This window comes from Cetorhinus maximus, chromosome 28 (genome assembly GCF_964194155.1).
Source record: "Cetorhinus maximus chromosome 28, sCetMax3.hap1.1, whole genome shotgun sequence".
Taxonomy (NCBI): domain Eukaryota; kingdom Metazoa; phylum Chordata; class Chondrichthyes; order Lamniformes; family Cetorhinidae; genus Cetorhinus; species Cetorhinus maximus.
In genome coordinates this window covers 18234368-18251461 of record NC_135906.1, presented here as the reverse complement: position 1 = coordinate 18251461, position 17094 = coordinate 18234368, and the positions used below count along the sequence as shown (strand labels likewise).

General features: G+C 46.1%; 1 protein-coding gene across 4 annotated transcripts in view; it reads right to left on the bottom strand.

Moving 5' to 3' along the window:
* The window catches only part of khsrp (KH-type splicing regulatory protein), a 65367-nt gene extending 48831 nt beyond the window's left edge, over window positions 1–16536 (bottom strand). For all 4 annotated transcript variants that reach the window (XM_078531327.1, XM_078531328.1, XM_078531329.1 and 1 more), the window contains exon 1: window positions 16216–16536. In XM_078531327.1, coding sequence (XP_078387453.1) covers window positions 16216–16341 — 126 coding nt within the window. In that variant the 5' untranslated portion in view covers window positions 16342–16536. The remainder of the gene's footprint in view (window positions 1–16215) is intronic.
* Window positions 16537–17094: the final 558 nt, after the last annotated feature.

The following is a 17094-nucleotide window of genomic DNA, read 5'->3' as shown; positions in this document are numbered from 1 at the left end:
GTTATTCGGAAAGCTAAGAGAAGGTTATCATTTATTGCAAGTGGAATTGATTAAGAACATATGAACTAGGAGCAGGAGTTGGCCACTCGGCCCTCCGAGCCTGCTCCACCATTCAATTGGGTCATCAATACATAAGTAGGAAGGCTATGCTTCAATTATACAGGGATTTGGTGAGACCACATCTGCGGTACTGTGTACAGTATTGGTCTCCTTATTTAAGGATGGGTGTAAATGTGTTGAAAGTAGTTCAGAGAAGGTTCGCTAGACTAATACCTAGAATGGTAGGGTTGTCTGACAAGGAAAGGTTGGACATGTTAGGTCTGTATCCACTGGAGTTTAGTAGAGTAAGAGGAGACTTGATTGAAACATAAGATCCTGAGGGGTCTTAATCGGGTGGATGTTTCCTCTTGTGGGAGACATCTGGTATGGCACACCCTCCCATTTTTCTGCATTATCTTACGCTTTATAATGTGGCATTCAGGGAGTCTGGCTTTGTTTGTCTAACCTTTCCACAAGGGAAAAGCTATCTCGACTGTATCCATTTAGGACAGAAATTAGAATTTTTTTTCTCTCAGGGGGTCATGAGTTTTTTAGAATTCCCTTCCTCAAAAGACAGTGGAAGCAGAGTCTTTGAATGTTTCTAAGGCAGAGATAGATAAGATTCTTGATAAGGGGGTGAAAGATTATCGGAAGTAGGCGGGAATGTGGAGTTGAGGTTACAATCAGATCAGTTATTATTGAATGGCAGAGCAAGTTCGAGGAGCTGAGTGGCCTACTCCTGCACTTTATTCATATGTTCGTAATATAGATCAAGAAAAGCAGTAGTCCTGATACATACTCCTGGGGAACTAAATTATAAACCTTCCTCCAGTTCAAAAAACTGTTCACCACTACTTTGTTTCCTGTCACTCAATCTACTGCACGTTCATGTTTTCACTGTCCCTTTTATTCCATAGGATTCACTTTGCTGACAAACCTGTTATGTGGCACTTTATCAAAAACATTTCAGAAAGCCATGTGCACCACATCAGCCCCAATACCCTCATCAAAAAATGCAATCAAATAAAACATGATATTCTCTTAAATAATCCACATTTGTCCAAGTAACTTTATTTTGTCCTGAGCTATTTCTAAAAGCTTTCCCACCGTCAAGTTTAAACTGACTAGCCTGTAGTTGCTGGGCTTATCCTTGCACCCTCAATGCCACAGTTTTCCAGTGCTCTGACACCAGCTCTGTATCCAAGAGAGACTGGAAGATTATGGCCAGTGCCTCTGCAATTTCTAGCCTTACTTCTCTTGGATGCATCTCCTCTGGTCCAGGTGAATTATCAACTTTTAAGTACAACCAGCTTATCCAGTATCTCCTCTTCAAAAACTTTTAGCCCACCTAGTATCTCAACTACCTCCTCTTTCACTACAACTTTGGCAACATCTTCCTCCTTGATAAAGACAGGCATTTAGTATATGCTCCATGCCACTTGCCTCCAAAGTAAAGCATCATTTTGGTCCCCAAGCAGCTCCACTCCTCATGTTGCCACCCTTTTACCATGTATATGCCAAAAGAGTTTTGGATTCCTATTATGGTAACTGTCAGTTTTTCTTCAAACTCTTTTTCTTTCTCAAATCTTCTATCACTTCCTCTTTGAAGAGCCTTGTTCTCACTTGTATTTTCAACCTGACATCTGGTATGGCACACCCTCCCATTTTTCTGCATCATCTTACGCTTTATAAGATGTGGCATTCAGGGAGTCTGGTTTTGTTTCTCTAACCTTTCCACAAGGGAAAAGCTATCTCGACTGTATCCAAACTACCTCTTTAAAGGCAGCCCATTTTCCCATTAGTTTTGCCTGCTAATCTTCGATCCCAATTTACCTGGGACAGATCAATTCTTACCCCAGGAAATTAATTGGAAGGGGCCCAATTATTTTTACTCTGGACTGCTCTTTGCCCTTTTTCATAGCTAAGCCTCAAGATGCAATGAACACTGCTACCTAAATATTCCCCTCCTAACATTTGATCTATCTCATCTTCCCGAACTAGATCCAGTAATGTCTCCTTCATCGTACTGGAAACATACTGATGTGGGAAATTCTTCTGGATACACGTTAGAAATTCTCCTCCTTCACTGCCCATTACATTATTACCATCCCAGTCTATATTTCTGCAATCATACTCAAAAAAATAGCAGCAAGAACACAACTGTACTTTTGCTATTTCAAATCATTTGCATTGCTAAAACCCTGGCCCCCTCCACTTCCTCATTGGTCCTCCAGGTCTGGAGTTATTGTGCAGCTTCCACTTTATGCCATAATTTCTGGCAGTGCCTTCGGCAAATGGCCCCAATGCTGATCTCCCTCCCTCAACCTTAGCACTTAAAAGTGCACCTTTTCAACCTAGCTTCCGGCCGTCTCTTCTAGCTAGTACCATGGCTCAGTATGTAGTCCTCAAATCCAATCAATGCTTTCCCTTCTTTAAAGCATCATGGGATGCTTGTTATGCTAAAGTCATTATAAAAATCCATGGTGTTGTGTTTCTCATTTTTGCTGTTCCAGTGTATGTGCGAGTGGTACCTGAGTGACATCCCTCCATGTTGACTGCACAGTAATAACTGCTTCAGTCTTTTCAGATGCATGATTTAAGAAAACTATTGATCTGCCGGTCAATGTTTTCATGGAGCTCTGGAACACAATCGAACTAAGCAACATTATGCTTCTCCATCAAGGAGATGTCAATTCAGGTCTGCACTCTTGTTGCTACAAATGGATCAGCAAGTGACCCCATAGGTAACTCCAGTCAAAGTCTGATTCCTGAATATTAACTGAGGATGATTGGTCATCCAAATCAGGAAAATCTACCAACAACCAAAGCAGAGTCTAAAGTATCCCCTTTCCAGATTTGTCAATAGGATACTGTACGGTCTGACAAATCTCAGATCATAAGGACAGGCATAACTCCACTAAAATCAGGAGCATCGCCTAGGAGCATCGCCTGTACTGTAAGCAGTATTAAAGGCTTTCATTTCTATATTCTTGGGGGATGGGAGGAAACCACAAAAATTGTATTGAACATTTTCTTTGTAAAAGGGAAAAAAAATAGCAGGGCAGAATTTCTTCCTTGGATCAGAACAAGATATCAAAGGAAAACCAGAGTAGTGCAATACATTCTGCACCAAAAAGATTAATCAATCCAACAAAGGCACATGATCAAAGGTACATTGACACAGAGAATTTAAGCAATGTGCTGTCGCTACCCGAGTGACTTGGGGGTGTCAAAATGAGCTACCATTATCCTCCCCTCCTTGAGCTCCCATATCTCACTCCAGTCAAAACCCTGTAAACTATCCGAGAATTCCACCAGTGGCTTTTTTTTGGGTGCCAATCTTCTCTCCTCCTTTCCTGAACATGCCAAGTTTCTTCTGTGTACAGTTCCACAGGTGCCAGCAATCCTTGGGCATCTCACCTGTGCCCATTGCCAGTCAAGGTAGTCTTCGCTCTTTCTTATGGCTGACGTAGATGTTAGAACCACTATAGCTTTACATTTAGATGGTTAAGCCAGATAATTGCATCGATTATAGAGTATCGCTTTTCTGCCTCCTCTCTATTTGTGAATCAATACCATTAGATGGCCCATGGCCTGCTCTAGATGACAACTTTCACACAGCGGAGACCTTAATTCCTTTTGTGCACCTAGAATCCACATCGGGTATGATTTATGCAAACACAGTTTACGGTTGTCCATGAGATTCATGTAAAATTGAAGCCAGGTATAATCTGCACTGGGTTTTTCACGAGGTGATAGTTTGTGATTGAACTCCATTTACTTATCCAAGCTTCATCAGGTTGGAAGTTTAAGTGTTGAGGGCGAAGCATGTCAGTCTAAAAGGGTTTTCACAGCTTCGTGCACTGAGGGACCTCAAGGCCCTGATACACAGGGGGAGACAAGTAGTCATTTGGTAGTACAGAACTTGAGTATTGCTGGAAAAAAAACTGTCGAAGCTTTTCATGCACTCATCAGGACTCTTCGCAAGAATACCAATATAAGGGAAAAACAACAACTTATACTGTATGCGAAGAGAGTGCTGATTGGCTGGCAAGGGGACTCTGATTGGTAGAGGCGTTGCCATGGAGAACGCACCACTGACTGTGACTGACAGTTAACTGCAAAGCATTGTTTGAAATTTAAACCAGGCAGCTTGACCCTGATTGGTCAAGGAATTGCCTTAAGGAATGAGTCAGCAAATGGCTGTCAATTATTTTGTTTTGCTGAAACAGGCACGATGTGTGTACATTTCTGTCTGCAAAGAACAGGTCCCTTTGTATTTAAGTATGCAGCTTCCAGTCCACACAAATGTGTCGCACTGCGAGCCCGGCTGACAATCCTAAATTGATTCTGCGATTGGACAAATTTGCTAAATAATCCTTAGTGTGCTAAGAATTACGCTGACAACCAATTTAAGATCATGCATTCTCCATGGCAATGCCTCTACAAGTCCACTTGCCACCCAATCAGCACTCTCTTCACATACAGTACAAGTTGTTGTTTTCCCTTTATACTGGTATTCTTGCAAAGTGTCCTGTTGAGTGCAAGAAGAAAAGCTTTGACATGCCTCTTTTTTCAGCAATACACAGGAGACATTTGTTTTCCTTGATTTGCTGGACTTCCCAGAGAGTTACAGCATCATGTTGAACGGACAGGAGGGCAGTATGTGCTGGCATGGACAACCAGGGTGTTAAGATTGACTCGCGGCTCAAGTGATAGTGCACATTGCGGTGTTCAGCTGGGCATCAAGTCGAGTGACTACTTCTGGTCCATACTGGTATACAATCAGCTACAGTGCACAAGGACCATCACCATGTCAAAAATCACAAATGCTTCCCACTTCGTATTTGCCAGTTCCTGAACTAGGTTGACCCTCATTTTGGCAGCTACCTTCTTCAGGTGGCCATGGTGGAATGTGGCTCAGCTTCACTTCAAAATAGGTCAGAATAGGCTCATGTAACATTATGTTGCTTTCAAGGTGTGATTAGCTTTCTTGTTATCAGGATGGGCTGCAGTAACTGGTTTGTAGGGGTTTGGTTTCAGCTTCCACTTGAAGACAGTGAATGTTAGCAAGTTATTCAATCATACAGAGCATCAAACCTGATAAGTCACCACAGTCCAAAAATTTGGACGTCAACATCCACCGGCTGATTTTTCTGTTCATAAATTCAGAGGCACCAACTAATGCTGACTGCAGGCACCCTAGTTCCTACTCTGGTTTGCCTTAAGCAGTTGATAGCGGGGATTGTTTTGGTTTCCCTCCCGGATTAGGCGAGAGAAGAAAGCAAGAACACAAGAAATAGGAGTCGTCAACCATATGGCCCTTCGAGCCTGCTCCGCCATTCAATACGATTATGACTGATCTTGGGCCACTTCCCTGTCTGTTCACCATATCCCTTGATTCACCAAGACCCCAAAAATCTGTTGATCCCAGCCTGAAATGCATTCAAAGAATGAGCATCCAGAGAATTCCAAAGATTCACAATGAGTGAAGTAATTTCTGTTCAGATCAGTCCTAAAACAGTGGCCCCTTCTTCTGAGACCTTGCCCCAGCAGTTTTTATGCCCCAACCAGCAGAAACAATCTCTCGGCGTCTGTCCTCTCAGCATTAAGCCCCTTCAGAATCTTGTATTTTTCAATGAGATTGCCTCTCATTCTTCTAAACTCCAGAGAAAACAGGCCCAATTTGCTCAGCTTCTCATCATAAGACAACCCCATGATCCCAGGGACCAATTTAGTGAACCTTCGCTGTACCACCTCCATTGCAAGTATATCTTTTCCAATGCAAGTATGCCTTTAAGGCATTATTCACCTCCAGTACCTCTGTAGGGACAGGGAAAGCAAACAACACCCTTTAAATTGAGAGAAAATCAGAATATTGAAAGCTTGGTTCCATGTGACTTCACCACTGAGCACAAGGCAGTGTGTGAGACTTGGAATTGCTTTCTGTATTAAACTTCTTGAATCCCACATTCGGCAGCCAAGACCCAATAATTCTGAAGTATCTATTGATGGCCTGGTGCGCTGCATGATTGTGCCCAGAATTCCACACATGGTGAGTGCCGAGTGGACTCACTCCCAGGAAAAGCAGCAGACAAGTAACAGGTGACTGCTAAAATTTCTCAGTAACCTGACACCAGAAGAAACAAGACAAGAACGAAGTGCGCACATCGGACATCCTTAACATGCAGCACAACCACAGGCAAGGGCAGACCCAAAAAGAAATGACCTGGAGTGATGAAAGGCTTGGGCAAAGAAGTGGGTCTGAAAGGGGAACAGGTCAGGCTGAAGTATTTAAGGAGAGAATTCCAAAGAATTGGGACTGAGGCAATTCAAGGTACAACTACCAATAGTGCAATGAGTGGATGGTTGTGGGAAGGGGGGTGGAGAAATAATAAACAGGTCAGAGTCAGAAAACAGATGCTGGGAAAGAAACACACCAGGATTTTGACCAGCGACAGTGAAGGAATGCCTATATAGTTCCAAGTCAGGATGGTGTCGGGCTTGGAAGGGAGCTTGCAGGTCGTAGTGTTCCCATGCATCTGTTGCACCTTTATATGGCAGAGGTCACAGGTTTAGCAAGTGCTGCAAAAGGAGCCTTGGTGAGTTGCTGCAGTGCATCTTGTAGATGGTACACTGTGCGCCAGTGGTGGAGGGAGTGGATGTTGAAGATGATGAGTGGGATGCTAACCCAGTGGGCTGCTTTGTCCTGGATGGCAGTCTTGAGTGTTGTTGGAGCTGCACTCATCCAGGCAAGTCAAGAGTATTCCATCACACTCTGAATTGTGTTTTTAGCTTCCACCACAATTCTAAATTTTCCCTATTTAAAAATGCTCCTGCAAAGCGCTGAGGGACAGTTACTACTTTATAAACGCTATTTAAATGCAAGCTGTTTTTGCTCCACTGCTTTGTTAACTGTATGGAGTGAGACAAACACAGATCCTTTCCCTCCAGCAACTGATTCAACTCATGGAGGTTTAAAGCTCTCAGAGGAGCCCAAAAAGGGATTTATTCCAGTGTTACTTCAATAGTTAAGGATCTATTCCAAAGCTGAGCTCACTGATGACTGTGGCTAAATCTAAGACCTGGTACAGTGTTGACAACGCCAGACTACAATCGGGGAGGGGGGGGGGGGGGGTCACAATTAGCCAAATTGGGAAAACAGCACAATTCAAACTCCTGGACATTGACTAGTAACACACTCTATCCATTAAGGATAGAGTGCATGCCAGGAAAGGACCTGCTCAGATAATGCTCCAAAAGTAACTGAATAGCTCAACGCTCACCTTAGTCATGCATTTCATTGCATCCCCCTCACTTGAGTAACTAAATGAATTTGCATACAAAGTATTCAATGTTAGTTTTTTCAAAAATGTAAAAGGTCGATGAACACACCAACTGCCATGCAGTTGAGGACTGTTAAGGAAACTGAATTGTGTGTAAAACATGCCGATTCCTGAACTGCTGGGAATATGGAAATAACATGCCAAGGATAAACGTTGAATATAAGATTAATAAGGTTGGTCTGTGAAAACAGTGAGTTTGATGGGCCAAACTTCTTTACCTGCTCCAAGCCTTTACTCAGTGTGCACAGGGACTGGTCATATAATGAGGCATGTTGGCACCATGTTCAGTGAGGCAATTCCATCACAAGGGCACCAAATATGTCGTCTTAATGTAAGATGTGCTTTCTCAGCTTACAGATGAGCCCATTTGGTATATAAAGTGCAAACTATCCATTAGTTTTTGGTTATCAATCGATTGAACATCAATGAATTTGCATCAAATCTTACTTCTCCAGTCTGGATAGCCTGCATCTGCTGGGGAAGATTAAATTTCTTTCTCACTCCAAATACTGGTTGGTCTCATTGTTTAAATATAGATTCAATGCTGAGCAGCCATTCAATTTCCAGAACGTTTTACATTTTTGAGAGGGTGTTTGCCTCAACCATTCTTCTCCACCGTGACTCAGTTGGTGAGAAAACATTTTCAGGAAATTGCTTGATCAGTGCTGATCCCAGCCAGGTTCACAACGACAAGTCCACACTGTAATCAGCACTCCCAGCTGGGGGTGAGGGGGTTGGGGGAGGAAGGAGATGTGAGACAGTAATTATTTCCGACTCTTAGTTGACAGCCATTGACACCTCTTGGAAGAGTACAAAGGTGGCAGGTGAGGACAGAACGTGGCTTAACTGGGAAGGTCTTTGTGGTTAAATTGCATGTCACATGGGATTAGCGCCTCTGCCTCAGCAAGAATTCAAAAGCCTCTGGGCAGAATTTTCAGAAGGAAGACAAATATGATCAGTTACACAGTTCATTAACAGATCATTCCAGCTCCATTCCTGAATTTATAAGAACAAGAGTAAGCCATTCAGCCCTTAATGGTTGAACTATACCTCATTTCTATTTATCTGCCTTTGTCCCATATCCCTTAACCAACAAAGCTCTATCACCAAGTCTTGAAAAGTTTAATTGGCCTGCAGCAGACAAAGTCTTTTGTGGGAAATGGGGTTTCAGGTTTCATTGACCCTTGTGTGAAAAAGTGATTCCTGATTCACTGAATGCCTGACATCAAATCTATTGTGCCTTTCTGTTTTGAATGCCTCCAGAGTTAACAATCTCTCCATCTACTCTATCAAATCATTTTAAGATCCTCAATTATTGAATCTCTTCATCTTCCATAGTTATGGAAATAAAAGCTAAGTTTACGTGATCTGTCCTCATACTCTCACTTTAAGCCCAGTATGAATCTGGTGAGTCTATGTTGGACCCCTTCAAGGTCAGTATCTTTCCTGCGGTGCAGTGCCCAGAACCTAATGCAGCATTCCAAATTGGGGAGTAATTGCTCTGTCCTGTGAAGCATTAGATATTACACATCAGAGGGTCGAGAGTTTTATTCCAAATACAGCTGTCGCCCAGAGTAGAAGCTGGGTACCACAGGATGCTTAAACAAATTAAATAACTTTTGCTGCAAGCATGCATGTTAATGTTGGGCAGGAACAGAATCAGGTTCAGCAATTCCTCAGCCTGCATCAACAGCCCACAAATATAAACATAAAATGGGGAGTACAGGTATGGTAAGAGCAAGAAAAATGCCAACTGTCAAACCCTTCCCTCAACAAAATCAGGGGAAGAAACACAATGGAGGACATTCTAATATTCAATGTTATTTCTTATTAACCCCATACCTTGACTCTCCATATCATTCGCAATGTCAGATCAAAGAGTCAGTCACCTGCCAACTTCCCTTCAGCACCCAATTTTCTCTGGGTCAGCTCTGTCCTCTCTGCTTTCTTTTTTCCCTTCACCACGGAGGGTACAGACACAACCCCCTCCGACTTTAGCTCCTCCCTCCCTTTCCCCATTTCCAAATGGATTGAATACAATTTACATTTGCCTTCCCCAAAAGCACCACTATCCACCCATCAAGGATCACAAAGTTTATTCAACAGAACCCGTTGAGACCCAGAGATTGTGGGCACTGTGGCCATTTCATCACAATCAACTGCTCCCACTACTACCTAGGCAGTGATCCCAGCTCTGTCAATGCTTCACCTGCACTACAAAATGTTCCTCCACGCACAAGTTTTAAAATCCATAACAGTACTATTGGATGCCTTTCAGTTCTAGAAAGCATCTTGCTAAAAATTCATTCCCTCACCACTGATCAAAACTATTGTGCAACTATACACTTCCAATGTTATCTAACAGCCCCTCAACAGTTACTGCACTTTAGATTTGCAAGAAAAGGCGATGACTATAAAATTGTAAACTGAGAGAATCGGAAGTTGGCTGCAGTGCACTGTTTGCTCTTTGACGTCAAACCCACCCTCAAATGTGCAATTGTTCATATTATTCATTTTGGCAGGAAAAATTTAAAAAATTATCCAAATGGTGAGAGATTGCAGAGCTCTGAGATACAGAGGGATCTGGGAGTCCCAGTGCATGAATCACAAAAGGCTTGTTGTTCTTTTTTATTCATTCAGAGGAAATGGGCTTCACTGGCTGGGCCAGCATTTATCGCCCATCCCTAGTTGTCCTTGAGAAGGTGGTGGTGAGCTGCCTTCTTGAACCGCTGCAGTCCACGTGGTGCAGGTACACCCACAGTGCTGTTAGTAAGGGAGTGCCAGGATTTTGACCCAGTGACAGTGAAGGAACAGCGATATATTTCCAAGTCAGGATGGTGAGTGACTTGCTTCCAGGTGGCGGTGTTCCCATCTATATGCTGCCCTTGTCCTTCTAGGTGGTAGTGGTTGTGGGGTCGGAAGGTGCTCAGGGGCCTTGATGAATTCCTGCAGTGCATTTTGTAGGTGTACACACTGCTGCCACTGAGTGTCAGTGGTGGAGGAAGTGAATGTTTGTGGATGTGGTGCCAATCAAACGGGGCTGATTTGTCCTGGACGGTGTCAAGCTTCTTCAGTGCTGAAGCAGCTGCAGTCATCCAGGTAAGTGGGGAGTATTCCATCACACTCCTGACTTGTGCCTTGTAGATGGTGGACAGGGTTTGGGGAGTCAGGAGGTGAGTTACTCATCGCAGGATTCCTAGCCTCTGACCTGCTCCTGTAGCCACAGTATTTATATGGCTAGTCCAGTTCAGTTTCTGGTCAATGGTAACCCGCAGGATGTTGATAGTGGGGATTCAGTGATGGTAATGCTATTGCACATCATGGGGCGATGGTTGGATTCTCTCTTGTTGGAGATGGTCATTGACTGACACTTGTGTAGTGCGAATGCTACTTGCCACTCATCAGCCCAAGCCTGGATATTGTCCAGGTCTTGCCGCATTTGGACATGGGCTGCGTCAGTATCTGAGGAGTCACGAATGGTGAACATTGTGCCAATAATCAGCAAACATCCCCACTTCTGACCTTATGATGGAAGGAAAGTCATTGCTGAAGCAGCTGAAGATGGTTGGGCCTAGGACACTACCCTGAAGAACTCCTGCAGTGATGTCCTGGAGCTGAGATGGCTGACCTCCAACAACCACAACCATCTTCCTTTGTGCTAGGTATGACTCCAACTAGCAGTGAGTTTTCCCCCTGATTTCCGTTGACTCCAGTTTTGCTAGAGCTCCTTGATGCCACAACTCGGTCAAATGCTGCCTTGATGTCAAGAGCAGTCACTTTCACCTCACGAGTTCAGCTCTTTTGTCCATGTTTGAACCAAGGCTGTAATGAAGTCAGGAGCCAAGTGGCCCTGGCGGAACTCAAACTGGGCATCAGTGCGCTGGTTATTGCGAAGCAAGTGCCGCTTGATAGCAGTGTTGATGATCCCTTATATTACTTTACTGATGATCGGGAGTAAACTGATGGGGCAGTAATTGGCCGGGGTTGGATTTGTCCTACTTTTTGTGTACAGAACATACCTAGGCAATTCTCCACATAGCCGGGTAGATGCCAGTGTTGTAGCTGTGCTGGAACAGCTTGGCTAGGGGCGCGACAAGTTCTGGAACACAAGTCTTCAGTACTATTGCCAGAAAATTGTCAGGGCCCACAGCCTTTGCAGTATCCGGTGCCTTCAGCTGTTTCTTGAAATCACGTGGAAATATCACGCGGAGTGAATCAAATTGGTTGAAGACTGGCATCTGTGATGCTGGGGACCTCCGGAGGTTGCAAATGCTTCAGCCTTATTTTTTGCACTGCTGTACTGAGCTCCTCCATCATTGAGGACGGGGATACTTGTGGAGCCATCTCCTCCAGTGAGTTGTTTAATTGTCCACCACCATTCACGACTGGATGTGGCAGGACTGCAGAGCTTAGGTCTGATCCGTTGGTTGTGGGATCGCTTAGCTCTGTCTATCACTTGCTGCTTATGCAGTTTGGCACACAAGTAGTCCTGTGATATAGCTTCACCAGGTAAACACCTCATTTTGAGGTATGCCTGCTGCTCTTGGCATGCCCACCTGCACCCTTCATTGAACCAGGGTTGATCCCCTGGCTTGATGGTAATGGGGGGGTGTGCCAGGCCATGAGATTACAGATTATGGTTGAGTACACTCTGCTGCTGCCGATGGCCCACAGTGCCTCAAGGTGCCCAGTCTTGAGTTGCTAGATCTGTTCGAAATCTATCCCATTTAGCACAGTGGTAGTGCCACACTACACGATGGAGGGTATCCTCAATGTGAAGGTGGAACGTCGTCTCCACAATGACTGTGCGGTGATCATTCTTACCGACACTGTCATGGACAGATGCATCTGCGGCAGGCAGGTTGGTGAGGATGAGGTCAAGTATGTTTTTGCCTCTTGTTGGTTCCCTCACCACCAGCTGAAGACCCAGTCTAGCAGCTATGTCCTTTAGGACTCGGCCATTAGGGGTACTACCTAGCCAATCTTGGTAGTGGACATTGATGCCCCCCACCAAAGTACATTCTGCGCCCTTGCCAACCTCGGTGCTTCCTCCAAGTGATGTTCAACATGGAGAAGCACTGATTCATCAGCTGAGAGAGGGTGGTACATGGTAATCAGCAGGAGGTTTCCTTGCCCATGTTTGACCTGATGCCACAACACTTTATGGGGTCCAGAGTCAATGTTGTGGACTCCCAGGGCAACTCCCTCCCAACTGTATTCCACCGTGCTGCCACCTCTCCTGGGTCTGTCCTGCCGGTCGGACAGGACATACCCAGGGATGGTGATGGTGCAGTCTGGGACATTATCTGTAAGGTATAATTCCGTGAGGATGACTACGTCAGGCTGATGCTTGACTAGTCTGTGAGACAGCTCTCCCAATTTTGGAACTAGCCCTCAGTATGCAGGTAATTAGCAAAGCTAATAGAATGTTATCATTTATTGTGAGGTGAATTGATTACATAAATAGGGAGGTTATGCTTCAGTTGTACAGGGCATTGGTGAGGCCACATGTAGAGTAGTGTGTAAAGTACTGGTCTCCTTATTTAAAGAAAGATGTAAATGCATTATAAGCAGTTCAGAGAAGGTTTACTAGACTAATACCAGGAGTGGACGGGTTGTCTTATGAGGGAAGGTTGTCCAAGCTAGGCTTATGTTCACTGGAATTTAGAACAGTAAGAGGCGGCTTAATTGAAACCTTTAAGATCCTGAGGGGTCCTGATAGGGTGGATGTGGAGAGAATGTTTCCTCTTGTGGGAGAATCTAGAACTAGGTGCCACTGTTTAAAAATAAGGGGACACTCATTTAAGGCAGAGATGAGGAGAATTTTTCTCTCTCAGAGGGTTGAGTGTCTTTGGAACTCTCTTCCTCAAAAGGCAGTGGAAGCAGAGTCTGAATATTTTTAAGGCAGAGGTAGCTAGATTCTTGATTAACAGGGGGGGTGAAAGGTTATCGGGGGTAGGCAGGAATTTGGGGTTGAAGTTCCATTCAGATCAGCCATGATCTTACTGAATGGCGGAGCAGGCTCAAGGGGCCAAGTGTCATACCCCTGCTTCTAATTCGTACATTCGTATGAAAGTTCACATGTTCACTAATGGCCTGCCTCTTCACGTCCCAGAGAAACTGAGGTTACATTGGGCACTATCCAGTTTCTCGTGAGCATAAACCCACAGTACTATCCACAACTAGACACTTTTCTGACATCAAAATGCTGCATTAGAAGGGAAATGCAAACATAGTTTTATGCTTCTCTTCCACCATTGGAGATGAGTGAATGCATGCTCACTCAATATCAAACCCAACATAGCAGTGCTCTCAGTATAAAAAAGTTAAACTGTTCCTGCATTAACATTTCACCTCAGAAACAAAATTCACCAATATGTAGAAAAATACAGGATATCTACATACAGAAACAATGCAGTTCAGTAAATTCCTGCTCAAAAGTCACAAGTTTCCCACAATTTTTAGTAAGTAAAGATTTTACTCAACTTTTGGGTTATTTATCCCAACAAAAGTTGCATAAAACCTACATATTGTTTTACTGGTCTTGCGTGTTAATGACCTTTTATTTCAGCGTATCATGGAACTTGTGTATCTTTTTTAAACATAGGAACTTACATGCCGGCTCAGACAAAAATACAACAATCTTCAGCTGCCCATTCGCCCAAACAACAATATTCCAGCCTAACCCTGCTACCTGAACAGGCATAAAGCAAACAAATTATAAACAAAGCAAAAAGGGATTCTTGTATTAGAAAAAATGGAATTGAAAACTGCACTGGAGATAGTTACTTTATGTGAATGCAGTCCCATTCAATAGAAAACTGCACTGGAGATAGTTACTTTATGTGAATGCAGTCCCATTCAATAGAAAACTGCACTGGAGATAGTTACTTTATGTGAATGCAGTCCCATTCAATAGAAAACTGTATTGGAGACAGTTACTTTATGTGAATACAGTCCCATTCAATAGAAAACTGTATTGGAGACAGTTATTTTATGTGACTACAGTCCCATTCAATAGAAAACTGTATTACAGACAGTTACTTTATGTGAATACAGTCCCATTCAATAGGAAACTGGGGCAGTCTCACCCTCACACACTTTATGTTAACTTCACTCAATCTCCTCCGAGGAACGTGAAGATCCGCTCTGAATTTCAACAGAAATATTGGGGCTCCAAATTCAAGTGTTACTCACTTGCCTGATCAGGGGGACTGATGTGAGAAACCAGAACTTAATTAACAATAAATCTACACTAGTAAGTTTTATTATGGGCTCCATGCTGCATTGAAGATACACTTAAAATGATTAAAAATTGCACATGTTGAGAGGATTTTAAGTAGGTTTTAAGTTTTCGGTCCATTTCTCAATGGGTTGGTTTGCAGTGCAGAAGGCGAAAAGACTTTCAGAACCCAAACATGAGGAAGGAGCCCAGGTAGGAATTCTCCACCTTTGCTCCCAATAGAAGTGGGTGCTGCAGCCTGGTGTAGGCCATCGGTTGTTGAGGTGGGGGGTGCGGAGGAATAGAGGAGGCGGCTACAGGTCAGCAGGGTCAAGGGGGTCAGCCTACTGCAGGCCATCGAGGGTGGGTGCAGATCACCAAAGTGCAAGGGTGGGGGTCCTGGTGCAGACCATCAGAAGGAGTTCGGGGGGTTCTGGTGCAGACCATCAGAAGGAGTTCAGGGGGGGTTCTGGTGCAGACCATCAGAAGGAGTTCAGGGGGGTTCTGGTGCAGGTCATCAGAAGGACTGGGGTGAGGGCTAGTGCAGGCCATCAGAAGGAGTTTGGGGTGTTCTGGCAAAGACCATCAGAAGGGGGAGGGGGGCTGGTGCAGGCCATCAGAGGGGGGGGGGGGGGGGGGGGGGGGGAGTGCTGGTGCAGGCCATCAGAACGAGGGGGGGTGCTGGTGCAGGCCATCAGAAGGAGGGGGGGGGGGGGCTGCTGGTGCAAGCCATCAGAAGGAGGGGGGGGTGCTGGTGCAGGCCATCAGGAGGGGGGTTGCTGGTGCAGGCCATCAGAAGGAGGGGGGGGGGTGCTGGTGCAGGCCATCAGAAGGAGGGGGGTTGCTGGTGCAGGCCATCAGAAGGAGGGGGTGTGTGGGGGCTGGTGCAGGCAATCAGGAGTGGTGGTGGGGGGGGCTGGTGCAGGCCATCAGGAGTGGGGGGGGTGGCTGGTGCAGGCCATCAGGAGTGGTGGGGGGAGGGGGCTGGTGCAGGCCATCAGGAGTGGTGGGGGGAGGGAACTGGTGGAGGCCATCAGGAGTGGGGGGGGGGTGGCTGGTGCAGGCCATCAGGAGTGGTGGGGGGAGGGAACTGGTGGAGGCCATCAGGAGTGGGGGGGGGGGGGGGCTGGTGCAGGCCATCAGGAGTGGGGGGGGGGGGGGGCTGGTGCAGGCCATCAGGAGTGGGGGGGGGGTGTGCTGGTGCAGGCCATCAGGAGTGGGGGGGGGGGGGCTGGTGCAGGCCATCAGGAGTGGGGGGGGGGTGTGCTGGTGCAGGCCATCAGGAGGGGGGGGTGGGGGCTGGTGCGGGCCATCAGGAGGTGGGGGGGGGGGGGGGGGTGCAGGCCATCAGAGTAAGTGGGGGGAGGGGGAGGCTGGTGCAAGCCATGGTGGGGGTGGGGAGAAGAGCTGGACCTGCCGCACAGGACACAATCCAATTATCCCGGGGGCCTGGGCACTGTGAGGGTCAGAGTGAGAGTGTTGCCCTCAGCGCGGCCTAGTCAGGCAGGCTTCCTCCTCTCACCCCCCGGACTCACCTCAGTCTCTGCACCCCCCACCCCCGCCCGCCCGCCCGGCGCCCCTCGATTCCTCTCCACCCCCAGGACTGACCTGCCGGGCCCGCTGCACCGCGTCTGCGAAAGCGTCTGGTTTTTTGAAGGCCGCTCCTGCCGCCCCGGGCCCGGCCGCGCCGGCACCGACTGCGTGCGGGGGCGCCGCTGTCGCGAAATCCGCCATTTCAAGCTGGGTCCGTCGCTGCAGAAACTCGCTCGGGTTTTTATCCGCGGTTATTTATTTATTTAGTCTTTTTTTCTCTCTCTCTCCTTCTTTCCTTTGCCTCACACCCTGGCACCGGCTCCAATTTCCCCCGCTCGCAGGCCCGGGCCCAGTAATGGCTTCCAACGCTCCCGCCTCGACACCGCCAAGAGACGGAGGGGGGGAGCGGGCTGACGTCGCGCTTTGATTGACGCTTCGATGCATCAATGGGAGCGCAGGATTCTCGTGACGCCATTATGGTTGACGTCCTGCTCCTCCAAAGAGAAGACGAGATCTTTGAAACGTCATTCTGATTGACACCCTCCCCGCCAATGAAAACGTGCATGCTGTGCACGTCATTATGATTTACGGTCCAACGATGCAATGGGAACGCGATATTTGTTTACGTCACCGGGATTCATGACCCGGCGCCTGAGGGTCGGGGAATGATTGGCAGGCAGGTGAGCCAATAGGCTCCCGGAAGGGGCTGAAGGCTGTTCTGCAGCGTCATGCTGTTCTGAGTGAAGCATGTGGTAAAATGGAGGGATTGGAGAATTGAGGACAAGTTCTGGGTTTTGGTAAAGACTTAAGCTCTTGCTATTTAAATATGCAGTTCCAGTTTCTGAATATGTTTAACTTTAATTCTGTAGATTGTTCCTGTCAGAAGAGTTATTTAATTTAAGAAAACCTATAGAGAATGTACCACACAGAAACAGGTTGTTGGAGCCCAATGGA